The sequence below is a fragment of the Sprattus sprattus genome (assembly GCF_963457725.1).
Source record: "Sprattus sprattus genome assembly, chromosome: 14".
Lineage (NCBI taxonomy): Eukaryota > Metazoa > Chordata > Actinopteri > Clupeiformes > Clupeidae > Sprattus > Sprattus sprattus.
The window spans coordinates 16,717,937-16,745,000 of NC_137912.1; the positions used below are offsets into that span (position 1 = coordinate 16,717,937).

Sequence of the window (27,064 nt, forward strand, 5' to 3'; positions counted from 1 at the left end):
GCTCCCAACAACATATTTATCGAATCAAGTGATGACTTGAGGGTCAACGAATGTTGATGATTTTAAGTATTCGTTATTTGTTGGCCTAAATAATGAGGGTTCGTTATTTGAATGTAAAGTCACTTATAGTAGTTGTGTGAGGTGCAGCTATTCTGGAAAAAAGTTCAGTTACTCCTTGGGTTACATAGCAGGCTGGGGTGAAGGTGATGATGTAATCTTTTGTACCCCTCCATTTTTTCCCCCATTGTTTGCTGGATACTTTTTAGCTGGTGTCATTATGGCTTTCATCCTTTGTGCAATGATATTATTAACAAACAATAAATTATTGTTGTGACTTTAAATGTGTCTAATAAGCTCACCTCCCTACTAGCCTCCCTAAACCAACGTTAACTAATGCTAACATTAAAAAACTAGCTATTCTAGTTGTATTAAATAATAAGCAGTACAATGAGTTGCTCAATATTGTTGACAATACATTTTAGCTGTGTATCATAAAACTAATAAGTGCCAGAATCTGTATGTTGTGTATGGTGAAAGTGCAGGTCAAAAAGTCAATTGTCAAGTATATTGAATTAAGATTGGGTTGCTTTTCAATTACATCTTTCCACATTGATAAATTGGTTTTCAATTGTAGGCCTATGCTCTTTTTTTTTTTGGTTTGGTGCTGTTTACCATGTCTTTATGGCAACCCCCTGACTGTTTTTGGTCCTCAGTAGCCCTTATATTTTATAGAGGTTCTAGAAGTTTGGGGTAATACTCCAGTCTCCCCAGAGTTCTGGAATTGTATGCAACTTCCAGTGCGATTAAACTTGACAAGCTCAACCCAATTTCACACTTGAAAGGAAAAGAACAGTAAAGATCATTTCACATTTACATAACATTAATACTTACCAAGTCTCAGACAGGACATTTACAGGTATATGGAGTTGGAGAGCAATATTTTTAAATGACATACAAACCTACTGAAATATATCAATGAAATTGAATAAACAGTTTAAAACTTTGCGTGTTGACCTTGGGGCTTCACAAAAGTTGCTGGCATATGAGTCACAAGAAAAACAAGCTTGAGTGGAGAGATACGCCTCTTGAAAGTGAAGGTTATCACTACAGGGAGAGACGGCATGGCAACGAGTCGCGCTACAGGTATGACAGGTGCACAGAAGTGCTGAGCTGACCTCAGTCCTCAGGAAACCTATAGGTGCAGACTCCTCCTGGCAATCCCTACTTACCCCATGGAAGCTAGCCAAATGCTCCATTGCTCTCTTTCGTTCTCTCTCTCTCTCTCACTCAATCTCTCTTTTTACCTGTCTCTCTTTCCTTCTCTCTCACACACATACATATACTACATACACACACACACACACACACACACACACACACACACACACTCTTTCTCAAGTGCAAACACACCTCATCTCTCTCTCACACACACACACACACACACACACACACACACACACACAAACAAACACACACACACACACACACACACACACACACACAATAGCACACACACAGACAGAAAAGCTGCGAGACTATGCATTGTGATTCAGTGATTGTCATTTATTTTGTACCAGCAATACAGGTTAATGTGTGTTCAATCTTCCCTTCATGTCATGGCCGTTATGCGGCCAAAAGTTCAAAGCAAAGCTGAACAGCATCTACTGCTGGGCTGTACATTCTGGTACCATTGTGCAAGTCTATTGTTAACACATTCAAATTAAACAGCAAGTCTTCTACTTAATGGCAGAGCAAGACAGTGAAGAAAAGTCCAGTGATTGACAGCCACCAGTATGTAAAATATTGGGTCATACAAAGAATGATAGAATAATTGTCAACCAGGGAAATGATGTGTCTTTGTTAGACATTTCACTTGTTTCCTGTTCCCTGTCGTTTTGTTTCTGAAAGTGTCCATTGGAAATGGTACAAAAGCTGTAGTTCAATGGAGCATGCAGACAGTAAAAGGATAATTTATTTTGAGATTGATGAAGTTTTAGCTTGTAGACAGACCACTGTCACTGAAAAAGGGAATTTGAATGTGACTGTTGCTTGACAATGAAAACTACTCTCTGAAACTTGGCCATTCTATGTTGATAACTGAATATTCTTTTATTTATTTTGTTACTCTTTCAGGAACTGACACAGCATACTGTATGTATTCATTTTTCAAATCAATTTATCATTTATCAAAGTAAACTCATTTCAACCTAACCTCTTATTTCACATGAAATATCACTGACTTTCGTCTTTGTTAACAATTTCCAATTCAAATAACGGACACGAACAATTCAGTTGAATGAACACTGGCAAAGAAATAATACCTACAAAGCATTGACTTCAAACAACGTATTGCCTCTGTCATGACGATTTAGACATCTTTGGCCTTTGAGATCTTCATCCGGAGCGCTGCAACGCTTCTTTCTCATCTCATCGCACTAAATCCCCCCACCGAGCCGTGACCCATAGATGAAAGCCGGAGACACAAAGCCGCCGCAAGTTCACCAAAAGTTCCTGATGGTCCTTTCCGCAACCCTGCTCCTCCCAACCCAACACACACTTACCACCACTACGCACACACACACACACACATACGTACACTCACACATACCACCACCACGCACACACACACACGTACACTCACACACACCACCACCATGCACACAAACACACACACACACACACACACACAACTACACTCACACATACCACCATCACACACATATGCACTCTCACACATACCACCATCACGTACACACACACATATGCACACTCACACACACCACCACCACGCACACACATACGCACACTCACCAACACACCACCACAAGCACCCCTTTTATGCAGAATGCTGGGAAACCCAAAGTGAACTTTGGCACTGTGGCAAAACCAATCGCAACAGAGCACAGAGAACAAAAAACGAAAAGTTGCCGCAGTTTTTCTTTTCATCTCTTCCCCGTTCTCCTTCCTCCTCCTCCTCCTCCTCCTCCTCTCTCACTATTCCCCAGTGGCTCGAGGAGGAAAACGGATTGACACTCATAATCTCCTTCACTCCCCTGTTCTCCTCCACTCCCTCTTTCTCCTCTCTAAGCCAGTCATGGACTCATTAGGGGACTCTATTTTTCATTTTCAAGGGGGGGAGGGGGGGTTACACACTACCCCAGAATGCAGTCCTGTAGAGATGTCTGCAGTAGAGTGGAGAGACAATTCTCCGCTGATGCACCTCTCCACACGTCGGCCACAGCAGGCTCGGGGAGTAAGCCGAAGCTTGTCGCAGCGCTGGCAAACACGGGCCCCAGCAGGCACTGGAGTCCGGCCAGGGAAGCTTCCGGAAGCTTCTGTACCCAGGGTTAGTCCCCAACAAGTCACTTTGGGGGGAGGGGTTGGTTAGAAATGGTAACACTTCTCTGACTTCATAAATCTCTGCGAATCTGAAGTTAAGTTTGTGCTGGGGTTTTTGGTCGTTTTTTGCTCTACTAGAATAAAGTCGATGTCTCGCGCCCCAAATGCTGACAGTGCGGCAATATAAAAACAGGCCAGTATTAATAAAAAATGCCCTATCTCTCGTGCCGGATGTAAATATTTTTACATGTGCTCTAAGTTCCCTGTAATAACAGAGTATAGTTATATATTCTTTTATACAAAGATACACAATGTATTTATACTATACTACATATAAGAGATAGCTACTGTAAATAACACATAGTGTTATATCTTCAATCATAGTCTGGACTGCACTCAGCCAACACTTCAAGCTGAAGGATCCATGCAACCGACTAACAGACAACATCTGATGCAAACTCTCCAGAGACCAGTGGCTCACTTAAAATTTCAGGAGAACTGCAACAGTATGGGGTTTCTATTGAACTTTGGCCATCACCATGCATTTGGCACTTTACTGGGGTGTATGAAGCATTCGCCTAGTGGGTGCTCATCTGTCAGAGAGGGGATGTCAGTTAGGCAAACAGTAACATTACCACAGGCTCTCCACAACTTACAGCCACACGCTTCAGTGTTCATTGTTTTTTTGAGAGAGCGTGAAAGGCGCCCATTTGCTCTGTGATTTAAATGGCTGTGTGGCACACCTGTGTGAATGCATCACAGAGCCTCATTAGCATGCTAACACGCTCTCTCCGCACGAGGCAGAAGCACAGCAGCTGAAGTGCCAGTAGGGCAGTGACCTGAGAGTAGTCTGAGAGATTGCATCTGTTGTACGCCACACACTCGAAAAGCAACCAGGCAGAGATCAAGGGAGGTTGGGGTAACAAATCTTTAAATATCTCACGGCAAGATGCATGCATACAAATGTAAATTAGGTGACTTTTGTATGGGATTGATGATAGGATTGTAAATCCCCAGATATCTGTCATTTTCATGCCAGAACAGACATTGACAATATGGTGCTGCTGTGCCGTATTGTACCCACAATGACATTGATTTAGTCTCACCTGAAATCTCTTTATTCTGTTATTAATACATAGCTCTCTGCTTTTTTTTTAACTCATTACAAATCTCCTTAAGGATCCTTAACAGTAGATTATTAGTCAATCAGATGCCTCTTTATATACGTATATTTTTCCTGTTCTGCCATTTTCACAAACACAGCTTTCCTCTTTGTAATTCTGTAATCAGATACATTTTTCACCAGCCATTGTTATCTCAATAGAATAGAATTGCACCTTATGCACAACAGAAAATTAGCAATCACCACTGGCAATCACCAGCTAGGAAAAAGTCGCCTGAGCCTTAGTGCCACACTGTAAAAGCTATAACTAGTCATTTCTGACCTCATAAAAAGTTTACAAATTTATCTGCCTAAAGTTTTGCCATTTGCAATTAACAAAATCGGTCTGTCGAGCAAACTTTTCTCTTTTGTTGCCCTTACAATTTTTTCTCAAAAATGATTCTAATCTTGCATGCTTATTCAGCGAATAGCCCATCACGGTCCTCTAGCTGTCTGCTCAGTATTTGCGCTAAAATAAACTCCCATGTTTGTACACAGTCTTGGCTCTATAAATTGGAAACAAACATAGTTGCTCTAACCGAGCCATAAACAATCCCAGCCAATAAACACAGTGCTTCACCAGCATGGAAGGGGGGGGGGGGGGGGGGGGGGGGGTGTAATTTGATTGGCTGTTGAGCTCAAATGTTAACAACCTTTGGAACCAAAATCTAATTGGGGATGGTATTTTTAAGTCCTATCAGGTCTGATGTGATATATCAAGGTTAACCTTTTATCACTTATGACCATACCACCTGAGTATGCCCAATCTTTTTTTCCACTCTTGGAAGCTGAGCAGTGTCAGGCCAGGTAAATATTTGGATGAGAGACAGCCTCCGAATGCCAGGTGCTTTTTCTCCAAGTTTGCTGAACTCTTGCCTGAACTTGTGAACCTTAGTGTAGTCAAAAGCTCAGAAAACTGAAAAATATGTTCCACCATGAAGCATTGATAATTTGAAGTTTCTCAGCATTTGGTCTCTACATTGCAAAGAAGCAACTGTGAAGACCTTTCACACAGCGCTGCTACAATACCAGTTCCCTTCAGGGACAAATTAGCACCACACCTTTTTTCCTCTGTACAACCTGAGAAGAAAATTCAACTGGTGAAAAAGACCCCTTCCTTATTCTCCCTGTTGGTGTGTTTCTGATGCCATCCACTCATTATGAGTGAGTGTGTGTGTGTGTGTGTGTGTGTGTGTGTGTGTGTGTGTGTGTGTGTGTGTTTGTCTGTGTGTGTCAGAGTGTGTGTGTGTGTGTGTGTGTGTATGTTCGTATGTGTGCCTGTGTGTGTGTGTGTGTGTGTGTGCGTCTGTGTGCAAGTGTTCTTTGTGTGCGAGTGAGGGAGTGTGTGATCTTCTGAGAGGATGAGAAGGAGAGGATGGCACACAGATGGCAGCAGTGCCCTTGGCGGGGTTCAGGCTCAGGAAATTCCCGGCACACACACACAAACACACACACACACACACTATGAAGTGACATCATTAATTAAGACGTCAGGAATGACAACAGCCGCTCACTGGCAGATGTAAATATATTATAATCTGTAATTACAGATGCAAGCAAGAATCAGATGTCGAGGACTTCAGGTTGAGGTCTTCATCACTGTGAGTATGGGTGTCAGAACTCACCATGTTGGTGTTGTTCTCTTTTACTAATGCACAAACTGTCTGTGCAGACTTCTGGTGTCTCAGTCTCAGTAGTGATCCTCCTGAACAGGCTTGTCATTTTATTCCTGTCTACTAAGTGTGTTTATGAATAGCACTCTGCTGTATAATGTGCTTCATTGCCACATTGCATTGGTCCTCTCTCTTTCTTTTTTCGGGAAACTGGTTGGCCCGCAAAAGGCTCAAATTACTTCCAGTAACAGACTGGTCCTAGTCCCTGCTCTTGAGCTAAAGTTGGAGAGTTATTGGCCAACGGACATAAGTGGGTTGCCTTTAAAGGCTGTTAAATGTTAATTCCCCTCATTCGTGGAGAGTATTTTGGGCGTAGAATGAGCAGAATTAGAGAAGGTTATGCCGTTATGATTAAACCTAGCCTTGTTCCGCTCATTCGGCATATTAAGGGTAAGCCGGAGAGACATCCTGCGATTTTTTAATGAGGATGAAATGAAGAATTAAAGGGTTAGAAGAAACCTTTCCTCGACTCTGAGTGGATTCTCATTAATTGGGGTCCAGAGCTGAAGTGGAAGATTGATATTCATCACAACACAGCAAACCCAGCCACCTGAAATCTATGCTAAATACTAAAGCCAACATACTGTATCTGTGTTGCAATCATGATCAATTCAAAAGTTCATTTAAGGCCACCTTTTTAACATTCTACAATTATGATGTATTAAAACGGTAATTTTTTTCTTTAGTGACTGAAAGACAAAATCACGATCATTACTCATCACCTCTAAAACATCTCTGGCACAACCCATATTTGTCTTAATGAGGTCTCTCTTCAATATATCAAGCCAGCAATCATGGGGTGTCTACTGTAAATTAGACCATTAATAAAGAAATTACTGGACAGAGGCTCTGTCAGAGTCCAGATGATAAATGAGTCAGTTAAAAATATTACATTCCATCCAGGCAATAAGTATGCTGTCTCCCAGCGACCCACCTTTCATTAATTTGCTTGTTTGCATCTGGTATTGAGATCAGAGCCCTGCTGGCATAGCGGTACTGCCTGGTGCTTCTTCAGATTCTGGGTAATGTGATGATGATGTCCATGGGGGGAGTTGATCCTGTGACATTGTGATTGAAGACACAGGTGCCTAATAGTGTCACTCCAACACCCGTGGAGGTTGTGTTTTAGTTCCCAGGCTGTACAAGCGAGGGCTTTTTATATTTGTGTTTTGTTTGGTGTAAAATATCTGTATCCCCTTGTTAACCAAACATAACATAAGATGAATTCTCAGACCAACCATGGATATGGTATGGGCCTTTTTTAGCAACGGTTCATTGTCACTCTCCTACTGAAACTTTTTAGTTTGTTTAATATTACCCAACTGATTCAGGAGCTCTTGAGTGCTAATGTTCTCTCCAAATAAACATTGTGTGGTATCTGATTGTTCTCAGCTGTAGCAAAATAATCCATGCCCAATTCAAAAAACTCACTTGTAATGTTCTCCAAATAACTAATTGTGTTCCAGTGAAAAGTCATTATGAATGTTGGCAACAAATCCACATGATTAAAAACTGGGCTGGAGATGTTTTTTTTACAAGAGTGCTTCTGTTGCATTTTCTGTGGCTTAATATCCTAAATAACTCCACTGTCCTATTGCATATGATATCAGACACCTCACAATCACAACTCTGTTGTGGAGACATATATACTTAGGGCCTGATTTACTAACAGGATTGCGCCCATTTCTGGCGTAAAATAGCGGTCGTAAACATATAACGGTATTTACTAAGGGGCCACAGCGCATATTAACGCCTGTGGGGGAGGTAACGTGGAGGTGGGTGGTAACGTAGGCGTGAGGCGCAATTTACGTGGGAGGAGACAAGGTAAGTGCGCCTAATGATGTCATGCGTGGTATTTACTAAACTGCCTGTCGAGCGCACGTCTCCAATTTGCAGGATAATTCTCCGCCTCATAAAAGCACGTCTTAACCAGTAAGCGCATTTCCACTGAGTCTGAATACGTTGATATGGCAGCAGTAATAAGAGCAAGGCGAAGACATAGACAGAGGCAGCGCACAGAAAGAATTTTTTCAACTCGTATAACAATTGTTCAATTAAGCGAACCAGAAATCATTAGACGGTACAGGTTAACCAGCCACGCAATACTTCAATTACTGGACCAGATCAGAGACGACATCTAACCCTCCAACCGGAGATCACATTCCATTCAATCAGTTGGTAAACATTGCAAATATTGGCACCGGATCATTTCAAACAGTTATAGTATCAGCAGTTGATATATCTCAGCCTTCACAAATATTCACACAGGTAGGCTACTCGAAGCATTGCTATGGCGCACTGGTCAATACATTTCCCCACTGCCACAGCTGAAATTATAGACATCAAACAGGACTTTTTTTGAAATCGCAAACTTTCCGAACGTAATATGAACCATTGATTGCACCCACGTCCATATATATTGTAGTGAACCCATGTCCCTTGTAGAAATAATTAATCTCGCCATGTACACATCTATATTGTTATAATAGACAGTTTATGCATTAATGCCACCAATAGCATATTCTTTATAATCGTGTTATTTTAAACATCTTGCTGTATGGCGGGCAGAACAACAATATAGCAGCACATTGAATCAGGTTCAGTGATTGAGCGAACGTGAACCAATATCTATCTCCAATTCGCTGAAGCTTCATTTTCTCTTCCTAAATAAATACCACGGAAAATGCGGAAAAACACCGTGCGTTAATGTGCGAACGCAGTTTAAGCAGCGGTCGCAATGTTAGTAAATCAGGCCCTATATAGGGCGGAGTAAACACAGTTTGCCCAGCGCAGATCTGGTTTGATAAATACCAAGTAAAATGCGCAAAAACACCGTGCGTTAATTTGCGAACGCAGATTAAGAAGCGCTCGCATATTAGTAAATCAGGCCCATAGTCTTTAAGTATTGGTTTGTTCGTTCATGCCATGAATTCCTGCATCTGCTTTTGCCAATCTAATTCATACCTATAGCGAAATCGGACACATCTAATCCTTAATTACAGTTTTTTACGATTGGATACACACAATTTTGACTGCTTGGTTTTGTTTTTCAATAGTCCACAATATCCTCACAACCACACACCCAATGAGCAAAAACATCAGATCCATTGCAGAATGAAACACTCTTGTAAAATCTATACACTCATTTAACAAAACCATATTTTGTTACCATATGAAACACACACATTGCATATACTGAATTCTGTTTGTACCAATTACACACTTCTGTTATAAACCTAAAACACTTTTAGCAATACTACTTCTCAGTGATTAGAGTAGTGTAAGTGAAGTACACAGAGAAAGTGAAAATACACAATACAGTAAAAACACTACCCAAGACCAATGCTGATGAAAATATTATTGACGTAATTCTCTCCATATACCCAAATCAGTCAACATGTCAACATGGAGAATCACAACAAAACATGTCCCAGTTTTCATGCTACTTCAGTAGTGTGCATAACACTCAGCAAATATCAGACAAAGGTGCAAAGATGTTTCCAGTACAGGTTACAATTCCATTTACAGTAAAATGTACAGATTTGTCAGTGTCGCCAGTGTTGACTGAGAGACCTGATGGACATTACTGTATTGAAAATGGCATGGTCACCGATAATGTTTGCTTGAATTTCTCTGAGCCTGATAGCATTACGTATTTGCCAAAAGCATGTTTATGATCTCTCTATCTTGTTCTTGCGTGAATATGGGCCTGTCCTCTTTTCAAGTTTATTTGATCAATTTTGTCTTTTTTTTCTTTGAGCACATTTTCCTCCTGCTTCAGGTCTTCCTCTTCCTCTACTTCCACCTTGACCTCAGCCTCATGGCATGGCCTCGACCTCTTCCTCTTCCTCCTTCTCCTCCTCTGTGGATTTCCCCTCTCACCCTCACTCTTCTTCTTCTGACTCCTTCCAATTTGGTTTTAGACAGATGACAGTTACTCATCTGCTGCATTTTTATAGTGCTTACTGTAAACCTGTTTGTTGTGTCTACAATTAAGCAGTCATGTGTTTGGGCACTTGATGGCTGTGTTTATTTGACCGGCTCAGGTGTGGTAATTTGGCAGTCAGTGTTTTGGAATTGCAAGGAAGTGACCTCTTGATATACGTCTTTGTCTAAAGCATAAAAGTGTGTTTAGTGCAAATCACTTGTGTGTATGGTTTCGCAAAAAATGTGATGTTTAAATGTGCTTATAGTTGTGCAGATCTGAGCCGTTGTTTTGCTCCTTGAGTGAAGGTTTTGATAATTGTGTTGCACTTTTGATTTTAGTGTGTATCCGATTGTAAAAAACTGTAAACGTAAGCTTGAATGATGATTTTTCACTAATTTTGGGAGTGGCTAGCATCATAGAGAAGACCCAGATTCCTCTGTCCAAACATATTAAAAAGGACACGTCCATATTGAACGGTGACAGACGCACCTGTCTCACAGAGCAAAACCGCACTAATGAAACCCACAATGACATATGCGAATTGGCTTTAATTAGCCAAACCGTTCAATCTTTTGTGAACCCAATAATAAAATGCCGTAATGGGGTGTGGGGGGTGGGGGCGTCTGTCTAGGTTCTAATTGGCAGCAGTGGGAGGTATCCAGGACCACTCACCGTTTGATACTTAAACCTTAAAGGATGCACAGGGGTCTCGGCCTAGTGGAACGCCAGTCATTAAAAAAGGTTTTTGCCCAATCCTCGGGAGGAAAAAGAACAGGGAAAAGTTTCTCAAAAATACATTTTCTAAGTTCATTTTCTAATGCAAAATGTTATTTAGTTTTGCCATATTTAGCAAATTAGCCATGTGCTGTAAAAGGTCTTAGTTTATTTAAGGGCTCGTAAGGTAACTGTTCTGTCACGTTTTGAAAAGAAGGTTGCTTGCAACAGTGCAGTTTCAGTTTTCAGTATTATTCAAAGAGAGCACAAGACTGTACAGATGATCTATCAACATGATAGCTCAGGGAATATTTGGTACAAAAACAGCAAAGGTAGCAAAGGTTGTTAAATAACCAAAGAACCTGACCATATTAGTGTTCTACAAAGAGGAACGTACTGTGACCTCTTTAAAGTTACTACATTTAAATATATATAGACGAGTAGTCTCTCGAGCAGTTCCACTGAATGCTGAACAAACCGTTCACGTTGCATGTGCACTGACAGTAGGAAATGCCGAATCAGCGCATTTATCCGTAACGTGATGTCTGTGTACTTTTTAGTGTGTTTATTTGAAGTAAGAACCAGCTCCCCCCCCCCCCCCCCCCCCACCCCCACCAACCCAAAAACATGAAATAAATAAATAAATAGATGCTGCCAGTCGGCAAGTTTTAATTGCCTCCTGGGAGGTTGGGCGTTCAGGTCATTTGTCACGGTGGTTTCCTGCTGTGTCTGCACTGCTGGCTGCCCTGCGGTCTCCCCCCGCCATCCCCTCACGCTCAGGGACCAGGCCAGAGGCCATGCAGGCACCAGGGATCTGGGCAGGGAGCACACACACACACACAAACACACACACACATATCTGGATTCATATACATAAACACACACACACACACACAAACACACACGGATACACACACACACACACACACACACACACACACACACACACACAAACACACACACATATCTGGATTCACATACAGACACACACACACACACACGCACACACACAGATCTGGATTCACATACATAAACACACACACACACACACAAACACACACGGACACACACACACACACACACACACACACACACACACACACACACACACACACACACACACACACACACACACACACAAACACACACACACACACACACAAACACACACGCACACAGACACACACACTGATCCAGAAACACACACAAAGACACACACACTTCTCTCATGGGGTCGTCTGTGATTTTGGTTCTGAAGGAACTCATTTACATTCAACAAAAATAAAGGGAATGGGAGGGAGGTCAAGGTTAGTTTTGGTTTGTTTGTTTGTTTGGTTTTGTTTAGTTATGATTTTGTTATGGTTTTTTCCTGTGCCTCCTCAGAAAAGAGAGAGATAAGGGGCATGATGGTGTTCAGGGAAGCTTGCTGGTTGAAATGAGAATGAGGAGTGGATGAGAGAGAGGTTGGTGGCAGTGCAGGCCGGGTGATGGAGAGCCAGGGATGAGGCCACGAGTTGTGAACTAATGACAGCTTCACTGGAGCCCCATCCTTATGTAAGCGAGAGACAAAATAGGGAGAGAAACCAAAAAAAATAAAGAAAGAATGTGAAAGAGAAAAAGAAAACTAATGAGTGAAATGTACAGAGAGGAGAGAAAGAGACAGACAGAGTTTGTGTGTGTGTGTGCTTGTCCGTGTGTGTGTGTGCTTGTCCGTGTGTGTGTGTGTGTGTGTGTGTGTGTGTGTGTGTGTGTGTGTGTGTGTGTGTGTGTGTGTGTGTGTGTGTGTGTGTGTGTGTGTGTGTGTGTGTGTGTGTGTGTGTGTGTGTGTGTGTGTGTGTGTGTGTGCGTGAGAGGAAGAGATATAGAGAGAGGGGAGCAAGAGAGGAGAGTTTGTGTGTGTGTGTGTGTGTGTGTGTGTGTGTGTGTGTGTGTGTGTGTGTGTGTGTGTGTGTGTGAGAAAGAGAGAGACAGAGAGCAGAGGAGAAAGCGGATTGATAGAGAGAGTGACAGTGGGCTGTGGATGAGGAGAATTAGGGCCCTGAATAGGAGATGATTACACATTGTCTTGCTGGTTAAAGCTGGCCCGGACTCCTGCTACTGCTTGTTACAGCACACTAAATAAAAAGCAATTGTTTGATAATCTGGGCCAACGCACTGTGAATGTCATTGCTGAAGATGGCAAGCATTGTCATGCATTCAAGGACACTGCTTTCTTTTTCTGCCATTCACTTAGAACTGCTCATAAATGTCAGAAAAACTCAAACATTTCCAAGACATTATTTTGAATATTTATGAGGACATTACAATACAGCTGATTGGAACTGTAGTTTCCTTTGTTTCTTTCTAGGCAGGTGGTAGAACCTTTTTATTACAATGAAAAATATTCACAAGAACAGATGATTTGCCTTAACTGGGTCGATATATATATTCACTGTGAAACTCCCATTTCTAACGTTCCAATATGTTAGCCTGCACGACAGTTACCATTGCAGAAACTCACTCATTGTTTGGGGGAGTGTTGTAAACACATTAAATCCACCTCTATTGTACTAGCTGCAGTCGTTGCCTTTGCTATTTGTGACTTGGTCATTAGTGTTGGTACAGAACATAAAACCTCCAGTGGTGACATTGTGGGTTTTCCTTGAAATTAAGTTTTTAACAGCACTAATTTGAATATCAGAAGCAAAAGTGTCAGCCTTGACTTGATATTTACTGCACTGCTATTTTAGACGTATGATCGTAATAATAATATATTCTAAGCTAAATTCGAAAGTGTTAATAAGATTAATGTCTACAAATGCTTGCTGCACATGGAGTAAACATATATATATACACACACATATATATATACAGTACTGTGCAAAAGTTTTAGGCAGGTGTGAAAAAATGCTATGAACTAAGAATGCTTTGAAAAATGTAAACAATAAATGTTTATTTTGTATCCATTTACATGGTAAGACTGAGCACAGCAACAAGACACAATGTAGTTATACTGCATCAGCAGGGTCTCTCCCAGACAAAGATTTCAAAGCAGACAGGGGTTTCAAAATGTGCAGTTCAAGCTCTTTTGAAGAAGACGTTGAGGATCGTAGACGCAGTGGTCAGCCAAGGAAACTTAATGCAGCTGATGAAAAACACATCAAGCTTATTTATCTTCGAAATCGGAAGATGTCAAGCAGTGCCATCAGCTCAGAACTGGCAGAAACCAGTGGTACCCAGGTACAGACATTTACTGTCCGGGGAAGTCTGGCCAGAAGTGGTCTTCATGGAAGAGTTGCAGCCAAAAAGCTCTACCCCGACAAGGAAACAAGGCCAAGTGACTGAACTAAGCACGAAAACTGGGGTGCAGAAACATGGCAGAAGGTGCTCTGGACTGATGAGTCAAAATTAGAAATATTTGGCTGTAGAAGAAGGCAGTTTGTTCGCCGAAGGGCTGGAGAGAGGTACAATAATGAGAGTCTGCAGGCAATAGTGAAGCATGGTAGAGGTTCCTTCCCAGTTTGGGGCTGCATTTCTGCAAGTGGAGTTGGAGATTTGGTCAGCATGAATGGTGTCCTCAATGCTGAGAAATACAGGCAGATACTAATCCATCATGCAATACCATCAGGGAGGCGTATGATTGGCACCAAATGTATTCTACAGCAGGAACATAACCCCAAACATACAGCCAATGTCATTAACAACTATCTTCAGCTTAAAGAAGAACAGAAAGTCCTGCAAGTGATGGTATGACCCCCACAGAGCCCTGATCTCTACATCATCGAGTCTGTCTGGGTTTACATGAAGAGACAGAAGAATTTTAGGAAGTCTACATCCACAGAAGATCTGTGGTTAGTTCTCCAAGATGTTTAGAACAATTTACCAGCCGAGTTCCTTTAAAAACTGCGCAAGTGTATCTGGAAGAATTGATGCTATTTTGAAGGCAAAGGGTGGTCACACCAAATATTGATTTAATTTAGAATTTTCTTCTGTTCCTTCACTGCATTTTGTTAATTTATGAAGATTTGATGAAAATAAACTGTTAACACTTCCATTTTTGAAAGCATTCTTAGTTTACAGCATTTTTTCACACCTGCCTAAAACTTTTGCACAGTACTGTATATATATACAGTATATATACACACAGAGGGAGAGAGAGAGAGCGAGAGAGATTTTATACATATGCATAATGCTCGATGGCAATCTAATGAACCTCCCTTAAATGAATATGGTTATAATGTAAATGACTAGCTACCATCAGGTTTGGGTCTCAGTTTTAGTTTCATTTTAACAGTGGTGCGTAGCAGAAAAGAAGAGAATGGGAAGTGAACAAAGGCCTCTGTGCTATAAACAGTACCTATCAAACACAGAATCCAGCTCTTAATTAGTCAGCTTCTGGTTCTGGATTTGCACACGAGATACCAGCAAAACTGCCTACGGTTTTTATCAGAGTCATGTTGGGATCTCTACTTGAGTTTAATTCAAATTGTAACATAGTTATAAAGTTATAAAGAGGCAAGGAGAAACTAGCCCTGTGCTAGAAGCATCAAGAAGCCACAGACTGCTGTCCATAAAAAAAAAAAAAACGGTTCTGGTTTTGCACATGAGACACCAGCACCACACATGTGGCAGAGAGTTACAGTCTTTGGATCAAGGTCAAGTTTAACGTCAAGGGCTGGAAATGAGAAGATGAATGCCAGCTTCACTGTGTCTGATGGGACTCATTTAAAAGTTTGAATGTATGCTTTAATGACTGAATCACTGTTGCTCCAGTGCACACCTCACTGTGTGTGTGTTCCCTGAAGGGACCTGGTGAACTGATCCTCAAGGTACTCAGTTCTCCTCAAGAAGACACAAACACACACACACACACACACACACACACACACACACACACACACACACACACACACACACACACACCTACACTGAAACACACACACACACACCCACACACCTTTCCGCTGTGTGCTTTCGTGATGTGGACATAATGAGACAAGAAGCTGCTGGAAGGGAGACAGCGGAGGTAGTGCCGGGGACTGCTCAGGTAAACAGGGGTGCTGGGGAGGCGGGGGGGTGAGGGAATGGGGGGGAAGAAACTAGAACTCTCACCTCGGGCAAACTCTGCCTAAGACGTTCTGTGTTTGATCTAGTGCAGATGCTCTGCCTCACCCTCCGGTTCTCCGCCCCAGCGAGCAAGTATGCAACCTCTGATTTACGTCGAGCCGAAGAACCTTTTCAGATGAGCCATGATGTTTTACACTTGCTAACCAGTGTGTGGGTGGGTGTGGTTGTGGGTGTGGGTGTTGGTGTGCTGTGGTTTTCACTAAGTAAATGTGATACAAAACCATAATTAACACAGGGCATTTAACTTAACTACTTAGAAATTCCACCGCAAATGTTGTATTTCCATATTGCAAATGTTTTGCTGTTGTCCATATATTCATATGCCCTGTGCCTGGCCCTCTGACCTGGTTTTGTAAGGTTAAATTATGGCTGTAACTACTGGTGAACACATCAGGAAAGCAAAGCAGATGGTTCAACTCTGGTTAGCAGTCAACTCAACAGTGATAGGTAGCACAGTGCAGTGATATGAACTTGAACAAGGTGCCGAGGTATGTCTTAAGACTTGGCATTTACAGGTAATGGCAACCCTCAGGCATTCTGTGTTGTTCTAGATTTTTAAATAATACTTTAAGAAATTATCCTGTGTTCATGCATCAAAAACTTTGCCTAGAAATGCTTCTCCACCAGAACTGTTTATGTGTGTGTGTGTGTGTGTGTGTGTGTGTGTGTGTGTGTGTGTGTGTGTGTGTGTGTGTGTTTGTGTGTCTGTATGTGCTTCTGCGTGTGCATGTGTGTGTGTGATACTCATTGGCACCCAGTAAGGCTTCTTTGCTTATTTTGGCATGAGAATACGAAATTCGACCTGTAATACATATCACTGTGGAGGATTTAGGTGTTTAAGCAACACCTCAGTTTCCATCGTGTTAAGCAACACAGGATGCACACAAACATGTATTACCCTCAAGGACTGTTAAGACTTTAATTTATTATTTCTTTCTTTCTTCCCTTCATTTTTATTTCTTCTTCACTGTGATGCTCATTGCAGTTTTTTTACCCTTTTTTCTTCCTCTTCTGTCTTGTTCAGATCAATTCCTTCCTTCGTCTGCATTTTTAATGTAGAAATATTAACACATTTTTAATATTTCAGAGGAAGTAATGAGGGCACTTGACCTCTCAATTTGAATTTAATCTCTGCATGCACAATTCCTAACACGCCTTTCCTCTCTTTTCTCGTTCCTAACGGTTCAATTAGAATCTGGGGGCGGTGATCAATCCTTTGTGAAAATATAAAGTCTGCACTTTGCAGGATTCATGAAACAAATGTGTGTAGTCTTGATATTGAGCCCCAGGCTTAATTTCAATATTAGTTGTGGTGTTCTGTTGTGGTGTTAGTTGTAAAATATCCTGATGAATTCAATTTCAATGAAACACTTGGTGAAAAAAAAAAGTATGTCAGCACAAAGAACTGAGACTGCAGTGACAGTGAACGATCGATGAAAGCACAAATAGGACGTTTTACTGAGTGCATAGAAATGCATCTGTGTTACTGCAGATCTGTCACAATGCACACCGACATCGAGGAAATATCAAAGAAGTTACACTGTCTAGAAATTAAACCAACTTGAGGACACTATAGAAATGGGAACAAGGTGTAAAGATGTGAGCATTTAAAATGTGATTTATGCCGTTAGTTTTCTGTTGCTGTCATCATGGGCATTATAGGAAAACCACTGAACACATAAAAAGACATGGTCCTACACCCTTTAATCATATTAAATGTTCCATAAGGGTAAAGTGCATATCGTTGATTTTGGGAAGTTATTGATTCTGATATTGATTCTGTCTAAAGGTGTTGTTTTTCTAAAGGTGTTAACCTGCTAATTAAGTTTTTCTTTTTTCAATGTTCAATCAGGTGAATTTCATGTGCATCCGCAGACTCTTGCTTTAACAATAACCCTTCATGTTCAAAGTTTTCTAAGATAAAGTGTTTGTGGTTACAGTTAACCATATGGAGATCCAATCACAGACACGGTTTCATCAAATGACTCAATTTCGTTTTTGTGACTGTGTGTGTTTGTGCATCTCTCACTACTTTACATAGTGTACTCTAAGTAAAGATGTTTGTAATTGGAGACGCATGCTTCATTCACATGAAGCTGTGCTGGGTTCTTTAAAACAGCATGCCCTGTATGTTACCTGTGTTCCGTTGGTGTTGGTGTTGGTGTTGGTGTTGGTGTTGGTGTTGGTGTTGGCGTTGGTGTTGGCGTTGGCGTTGGCGTTGGCGTTGGCGTTGGCGTTGGCGTTGGCGTTGGCGTTGGTGTGTTGGCGTTGGCGTTGGCGTTGGCGTTGGCGTTGGCGTTGGCGTTGGCATTGGCTTTGGTGTTGGCGTTGGCGTTGGCGTTGGCGTTGGCGTTGGTGTGTTGGCGTTGGCGTTGGCGTTGGCGTTGGCGTTGGCGTCGGCTTTGGCGTTGGTGTTGGTGTTGGTGTTAGTGTTAGTGTTGGTGTTAGTGTTTGCGTTGGTGTTGGTGTTGGGGTTTGTGTTGGCATGGCTGAGCCCATGGTGTTGGTGTTGGTGTTGGTGTTGGTGTTGGTGTTGGTGTTGGTGTTGGTGTTGGTGTTGGTGTTGGTGTTGGTGTTGGTGTTGGTGTTGGTGTTGGTGTTGGTGTTGGTGTTGGCGTTGGCGTTGGCGTTGATGTTGGTGTTTGTGTTGGCATGGCTGAGCCCATGGTGTTGGGGTTTGTGTTGGCATGGCTGAGCCCATGGTGTTGGGGTTTGTGTTGGCATGGCTGAGCCCATGGTGTGGTGTTGGGGTTTGTGTTGGCATGGCTGAGCCCATGGTGTGCGTCACGACCATCGTGTCTCCGAGCCCCAGAGCCTCCTCCTCCTCTGATGAAATGATGCGACTAATCAGATGTGAGCGCTATTAGTCTCTACGGCGAGACACTCCCAGACACACACCAGGGTCCTTCACATATATTAGTGCACACACGCACGCACACACACACATGCACAAACGCCCCGCGCCCATGCACACTCCCGACACACTTGAGCACTGGAAAATTGCATGCCCATCACTGCGAGAGGGAGAGGGAGAGAGAGACACGATGAAGAGGACGAGGAGAGTTGTGTGTGAGTGTGTGGTGTCTGAACATCTGAGCATTGAGCGCAGGACGATTGCATGCCCATCACTACAAGAGGGAGAGAAAGAGGGAGAGAGAAAGTGAGAGAGAAAGTGAGTAAGAGGGAAGGAGAGAGAGAGAGGAATAGAGAAAGACAATGAAGAGGGTGAGGAGAGTTGTGTGTGAGTGTGTGGAATCTGAGTATCTGTAATAGGCAGCCATGTCTGTGAATCTCATTTTGTGTGGCCTCCTGTGCTCTGTGGAATGCACAAATCTGTTGCTTAAAATGGGGTTGCTGCTGCAAGCAGCAAATACCCACACAAAAACAATGCCATGGCTGCTGTCCAGCAGATTACACACTTAATTACACACAGTGGGCTCTCTGCCTTAACTTTCTTGGAATAATTTTGCTACCTGGCTTATTGGTTTAATATGAGGATACCCACGACATTCACGACATTTTCTTATTTTTTCTCACTTATTATGATCATGCCCCTTCATTAAAAGGGAAAATGTCACAGAGTATTTGTCACATCGCAGTTAAACACCAGAGGGGTGGAGATGGGGTTGCAGCGGAGGAGAGGGGAGGAGAGGGGAGTAATGAAAAATAGCCCTTTGCACATCGCAGATTGCTCCGTGTGGTTCACATAGCAACGTGAACCTCGAACCTCAGGAGGTCAGACACCAGGGAATTCTTGGAAGCTCTGCTGTCAGATCTGGCAGCCACTCAGGCGGGTGGAAAAGGAAAAGAAAGAGAAAGAGAGTGAAAAGAGATAGTGGGGAAGAGAGAGAGAGAGCGAGAGACAAGGCCAGCAGCAGGGAAGAAAAGGTAGAAAACACAAGAGATGTAGGAAAAAAGCAAGGATGGAGAGGAAAGGAACTGAAGAGAGAATGTGAGGAGAAGGGAGAGAGTGAGACAAACAGAATGACAAAAGATAAAAAGAGGCTTACACAAAGAAATCAGTGAAGAGAGAGAGACAGACAGAAAGTATCACACACACCAACACACACACACACACACACACACACACGCACGTATGTGTCACACTCATCCATATGCATACACACACAAACACACAGACACACACAGGAATAAACACACCTTCAAGTCACACACAACACACATTCCCTCTCCTGGCATAGCACAGCCTCACACGCTCCCGCGACCGAGTCAGAGCCCCCGCCATGAGATTAGTTCTCGCCGAGTGCGCCCCTCTCTTCACGCCTGACATTTCTGCTCCCTCCTCCGGGTTAAATAGATCCTCCAGGGACCCGGAGACATGAGTCCAGATAGAGAGAGATAGGGGGGGGGGGGGCTGGGCATGCCTCGGAGTGCAATGAGGGCATCGTGGGACACAATTAATACCCATCGAATTGCCCCTCATTTAAGTAATTCGAAGAGAAAGCCTTTTATTGGCATGTGGCAAAAGGTGCAAGTTACGGACAGACAACAAGAGTTTCGGCAGAGATGAGGTGGCGAGATGATTGGGAGACAAAGGGGGAATTAATCACAGTAACGAGCTTGTAATATTGATTACTCTGATGAGCTGATATCAGTCCGAGGATCTGAGATGGCCTCTCTCTCTCTCTCTCCATCTTTCTATCTCTTTCTCTCTCTCTCTCTGTGGACCTATCAATTGTTAATAATAACAAGATGGATAACACTGCACTGGCTGTACAATGCATCTCATCAAGAATTTATACCAGTACCAAGTAATTAAATTTAGCCCAGGCTCAACACAACCCTGACATGACACCAGTTTTTGATGGTCCAGCATTTTGAGAATCATTCAATACTATTTCACTACAACAGGACAAGCAATGTATAAGTTTCAAGGTTATTATGCGTAGCAAAGGCCTTTGTGGGCTCTGAGTACAAATACTATACGGACAAACAAACAGAAAAAAAACAGACAATGTCATTTCATTTTGTATTTGAACAGTGAGTGATCCAGCCCCTTCTGCCCCTTGTCTATGATAGTGGCAAGCTCCTTCAGAATCATCCAGAATCTTTCTGAATGTTATCAGTCTACAACTATCAAAAGTTTGGACAGACGTTCAAGTTTTGTATGTAGCCTGTCAACTATTTACACAAAAATTGTCTGTATATTTGTACGACGACAGGTAGTGAGATACATGTGACATACATGAGTGTATGACAGATACATACACGCTGTACAATAACTCACACAAATGTGATAGTTCCCTGTCAGGATGCTAAAAGTAACAATATTAATTTCACAAATAACAACAAACAGAAATATACACATTTCTCTTTCTGCGCTGTAGAGCCAAGGACACACCAACCTGACATCAAGAAACTAGCAGTGATGAAGGCAGGCTGTTGCGTCGCCTCACGTCACCTGTGCTGGGGCCATAGAGTTGCACTTGAACACACAGTAAAGACTACAGCCAATTACCAACTAGCACATATGTTCTGCGCCTGCGGAAGAGGGAATTACTGTCTATACCAAACCACAAACAAAGCAGTGTTTGCTTATCATTTTCTCACCATTCTCACTCACCACAGACGGTTTCATTATAAAGTGTAATCGAGAATATGTCTGATAAGAAGTAAAAAATAGCACTGGAGTTGTCAGCCCTTGTTCTTTTGGTTGTGGAAAAAGAAAGGAAAAGTTGGAGGTGTAAGGGGAAAACCACGCCAAACGGGTGCAGTCATGGATAGGCCTTCTCCAGTGACAGGCTCCCGAACCTGTGTCGAGAGCTGGAGATAAATGAAACCACCGATTAAAAAAAAATGTCACTGAACCACCTCCAATCAGAGTGATCTCTCTCACCGATGGGCTCCCCCGCTAATTCAACATGCTCAATTGGCCAAAAAGCCAGCCGACTGACTAGTGCCAACCGTGAAGGACACATCACAGAGACTAGGGCTGAAGACGCTCATCAACATTGGCCAACGGCCGTCACCCAGCTTGCTGTGTCAAGGGCTTAAGACAGTCCCACTTACGTTTATAACCACTGGGTGAATTGGACCCAGCTGCTGGGGTCAAGGTCAAGGTCAAGGTCAAGGTCAAGGTCAAGGTCAAGGTCAAGGTCAAGGTCAAGGTCAGGGTCACTGGCTCACCTGTCTCACCTGTCTCACAGGTGCATCTGGAAGTGCAGATACGGTGTAGAATAAAGAGGGAGAAGCTTGAGTGTGTCTGAATGCAGAACAAGCCCACGGATCAAAGAGAACAGTTACACGCATCCATATGGATGATCGGATGGTGATTACATACATGAACGTGAATACAGAATGGATCTTAAAGCACAGAAATGCCTGTGATTTTTTAAAATGCATGAGATTTTCATATTCCATTTTACTTTTAGTATGCATTCGAAATCAGCAAAAATATAAGGTGTTCTCCAAAAGTCAAAAGTCACCAAGAAGTATCTCCCAGGTGCCAAAAAAGTTCTGCAAAAATCACACAGAATCTTTCGTTTATGGCTGCAGGCCAGCTTCAAACTATTTTCCGTGAACAGAACATTAACAATGTGCTTGATTAAATGTGGTCATGGAAATAAGACGGGCCTTTAGGCTATCTTTAGGTTGGAGAGTGCGATTCAGAGACTTTGTATTGTTAACACAATAGCAAGATGTTAAAAAATCTGGTTTTACAACCAGTCATGCATAACACTCCAATACAGTGCTGATGATTCATTTGAAAATGAAACAAGATATAAGAGAAAGCATGAAAGTATGAAAGACAAAATAATGCTTTCTTTCAGCGGTTATGCGGCTTCACAGTAATTAGGAACATTAGTGGAGATAAGATGAATATGTATAGACAATATAAGTATAGCATGCTCAATATTTATGATTAAGAATCGTATTCCACAATAATTATTCAATTCCTGAATTGAGTCTCAGGACAAGTCACCACATGCTTGGTCAACTGATAAATATAACAATATAAATATTGTAAGCTGATTGTTGCAGCAGCTGAACCATTACATCTCCACATAAAAATGTCTGACAATTTCTGATAGTCTAAAGATGAATCACAGCATCAATATGAATGTGAAAATGAATATGCATTTATTGTCATTTGGTGAAGAATTAAGTAATGCATTTAGCATACAAGTACCTCAAATGTTGGCTTGTTTGTCCATGTTGGTGGCTGTATAGTGATTCATCTTGACTCACAATCAGTCCTGAGCTTCTTTTTTTCCCTGAGATGGTTCAGGAACTAAACACTAGTGAGTCTCAGGTGCCCTGCGACAGTTGGTCCCCAGATGTCCCTTGAAAGGCAACCCGATTCTGATAATGTATTCCTGTCAACAATCGGAGCGTTGCCTTTTTAATATGTTCCCTGGGGAATTACGAGGGCAAACAACCCGAGTCAAACTCCATTTTAGCTGAGCAGAGGAGAGAGCTGCGACATGCTACACTGTTGCCCTGCAGGCAAGGCCAAGCATGGAAGCACGAAATAAAATGTGGATGTAATATATCCCACTTTTATAATGGATCCTTGGTTCCTTATAAAGCTGAGGCTTCAACTTATAACTTTTATTTATTGTTGCCAAGACAGATTCTGAGTCTCTCTAAAGCAATGAGGTCATCAAAAACCTTTCTCCTCCCGGGGCTGAAGTCTAGCACAACAGCTGTGTCTTCAGACAGGTCCCCACAGTTCACACCATCCATGTGTGTAAAGTGTTCTTGTTCTCTTGGATGCCTTTGTTACCTCTTCACTGCCGTTTTAAACTAAAGTGCTACGTACGTATATGTTAGTTCAAGTTTAATACATTTCTTATGTTTCTTATTAGTTCATGTTTAATACATTTAGTTTTATCTTGAAAATATCAAACGAGTTTGTGAACTTCTAACATTACCCAGAAAAGCAATAAGGCCCCTGTCTTCACCTAAAGAGACCTTCCAAGCCCTTACATCCATACTATGGTCTGATCTATCATTAATCTAACATTATGAAGTTCACACATCCACACAGGTTACACATAAAATGAACATAATCGCAGTATTGGTCAGTGTCCCACATTGAACAAAAAACAATATTACGTGTGACCTCTTCTACTGATGATGTTTCTGAAAGAGTAACTACATGCATTTATTCCTTGTTCTCCTGTTATAAACGAGTTGTGACCCCTTATTTATTGTCATAGTCATTCTCTATAAATCAGGCACATCTTTGCCTCTTGCTCATCCAGCACTTATGGCCTTAGTAAGTAGCCTGGCAGATCAATCCTGTCAAGTGCGCTACTTTTTCCCTGGCCCTTCATCAACAGAGGTGTGAGGCCGAAAAACACCCTGTTGCGTGTCCTGCTTCCTGGATGTGAGAGGCCGGAGTGCTGTCATGTAAAGGTAATTGGATGGCAGAGGCAGCGATGTCTTCAGGTATGCCCCTTTTCAATTGGTAACACTTTATTTGGGTAGTCAAAATGGGTCCAGAGACTTTACAGATGGTTTGCTGAAATTCATGTTCAGTCTTTCTAATGTTTCACTGAACATCATCCTAACCAAACCCAACCACTTACCCTTACCGAAATCATAAATTGTAGTTAATAAAGAGTTTTGTTATATTCTGAACATCTGTTGATTCTTTTTCTAATGAATTACTAACAGCAGCTTTGGTAGAACTTCACAACAAAGCTGCCTCTATTGTTTACAGGGCTGTTGGCGTGGTGCAGGTGTTCTGTGCAAAGGATACAGCGCCCAACCCTAAAGCCAAACAGGATTCCCACAGCTAACCGCTATGAAACATTGATGGCGAATGTAGACCAGTCTTGGGAAATGATAACATGTATAATATTTTATCTATTAAAGGACATACCATGAAATGAAATACCTGGACAGAGAATTAGACGGACCTCCATGTCTCTAATAAACAATTATGTCTATGGTACACCAACAGAACAACCGTCTCTGCTCTCCACATGCTCAGAGGATCAGAACGACATCTCTTCTACTCTATCTCTATACTCCATCTCTACTCTCCACATGCCCAGAGGATCAGAACAGCAGCTCCGTCCTGGCTCTCCAAATGCTCAGAGGATCAGAACGACATCTCTTCTACTCTATCTCTATACTCCATCTCTACTCTCCACATGCCCAGAGGATCAGAACAGCAGCTCCGTCCTGGCTCTCCAAATGCTCAGAGGATCCAACTGCCAGCTGTATGGACGGAGGAGTAAGACCACTGGATGCTGCTCTTCTGAATGTAATCATTAACACAGGTGTGACGACTGGGCTGGACTGCATGCTGGGCCTCTTCTAAGATCCTCTCAGGCCAGTGTTCCTGGCACAGCTGGGCAGACTGACCCCCCCCCCCCCCTCATTCAGAAGGGAGATCTCCTCATAAATTTTGCATGGCCTGCAGTAATTGGTTGATCCATTTTTTGCTTTTGAGGAGGGGGATTGTGATGAGATAGTGATTGATCTAGTAGGTGGATGGTCCACTGCATTTCAGATAGGATAGGGAAGGATAAATCATCTTCAGAGCATCTATTTTATATGAATGTATATATAAGTTAGTTTGTGTGTGTGTGAAAGACAGAAAGAAAAGGAAAGAGAGAGCGAGAGTGAGAGAGAGTGGGTGTGTGTCTTTGTCTGTGTGCAGTATGTTCGAGAATTTGAGTGTGAGTGCATGTGTGTGAGTGAGAAAGAGAGAGAGAGAGAGAGAGTGTGTGTGTGGCTGTGTAAGAGTGTGCCTGCCTGCATGACAGAGAGAGAAAAAAGAATGTGTGTGTGTGTCTGAAAGAGAGGGGCAGTATGTGTTCACAGCATGTGGCTCATTCATTCCAATGGTGCATAAGCGCAGGTGATGAAAATTGGACGTATTCCTGCATGCCAAATTACTTGATGACCTTTTCAAAAGCCAGATTCCTGCATAACCTTGTTTTTTCCAGTGAGTCAGTCAGTCAGTCAGTGAGGGGGGAGGTTGAGTGAAACTAACAGTGACGTGTTATTTACATAAATGAGAACCAGCACAGCATTCGACAGAAGGAGAGGGAGTACAAGCCACCGCGTCCAATAAGACAGTAAGAAATGGCTGCGTCCAATAACACAGTAAGAAATGGCTGCGTCCAATAAGACAGTAAGAAATGGCTGCGTCCAATAAGACATTAAAAAATGTCTCCCCAAATGTCTGTGAAGTGAATCTCAATCAAGTCTCACAGGTCAAAAAGGCGGGGTTACGAGCACACACTCAGAACAAAGAAGGCCTGGGGATAAATATTGCCAAATATCAACAAACGAGTCGTACTGAGTCACACATGAAACGAGAGGTACTGATTTAATTAAAGAGTCCATTGGGAACCTGTGGATGGAAGGTGTCAGCAGTGGTCCTGGAGGCATACTTGAGCAAGGAGGGTGGTGTGGTGAAACTTTAGGGTCTAATGATATTAATTAAAAGGCAGGGATTATACAAACTATAGAGCACTGGATAAATTATATTATTAAATGTTTAAGTGGTTTGATGAGGGCCAGAATGAATTACTACCTTCTAGGTTCAGCCACCTATCTAAATCTAAGACTTCCTTTTGATGCATGCATACATGTCTGAGTCACATGTGGTAGCATTTGGCTGCATCCAGATCTAAGACATTTCCATTCCATCCAGAAGTCATTCTGTAGGCATGGCTGTGAAGATGAATGGGGTTGTCCCAGAAGCCTTCATGCGCCAGAGGAAACTGCACTACAGCCTACACTGCTATTCACAAATAAAGTCTTAAAACTCAAAGCCACTCAGATGAATCAGCAGCACTGGACAGAAAAAATATTTTCTCTACAAGGAAGAGCGCAACAGTGAAATAATATGGTCTACTCAGTTCTACTTTACACTTTTCTACTGTGCTCTGCTCGATTTTACCCTATTCCACTCGACCCTAGCAAGCAAACTAATAGGACTTTACCAAGCCAGGTATCCATAATGCATTAAAAAAACATAGTCATCAACATCATGACATCAACATAGTCATCATGTGTTAATGATTACATACACTTTTGCGTTTTTAATTGTGTTTTTTTGTGTTTAAAGCCTAATACAGAGTTATAAAGCGTTATATAGTGTCAAACATTATCATAAGTTATTAACGGATTATAAGACCTTATGAACTTATAAAT

At 42.2% G+C, this 27,064-nt stretch overlaps 1 protein-coding gene across 1 annotated transcript in view; it reads left to right on the forward strand.

Annotated features, from left to right (window-relative positions):
* LOC308375539 (chemokine-like protein TAFA-2) overlaps positions 1 to 25,134 on the forward strand; it is a gene marked incomplete at both ends in the record, with an annotated part of 39,949 nt that extends 14,815 nt beyond the window's left edge. Inside the window, one exon of the mRNA XM_080851704.1 lies at positions 24,949 to 25,134. Within this exon, the coding sequence (XP_080707830.1) occupies positions 24,949 to 25,134 (186 nt within the window). The remainder of the gene's footprint in view (positions 1 to 24,948) is intronic.
* Positions 25,135 to 27,064: the final 1,930 nt, after the last annotated feature.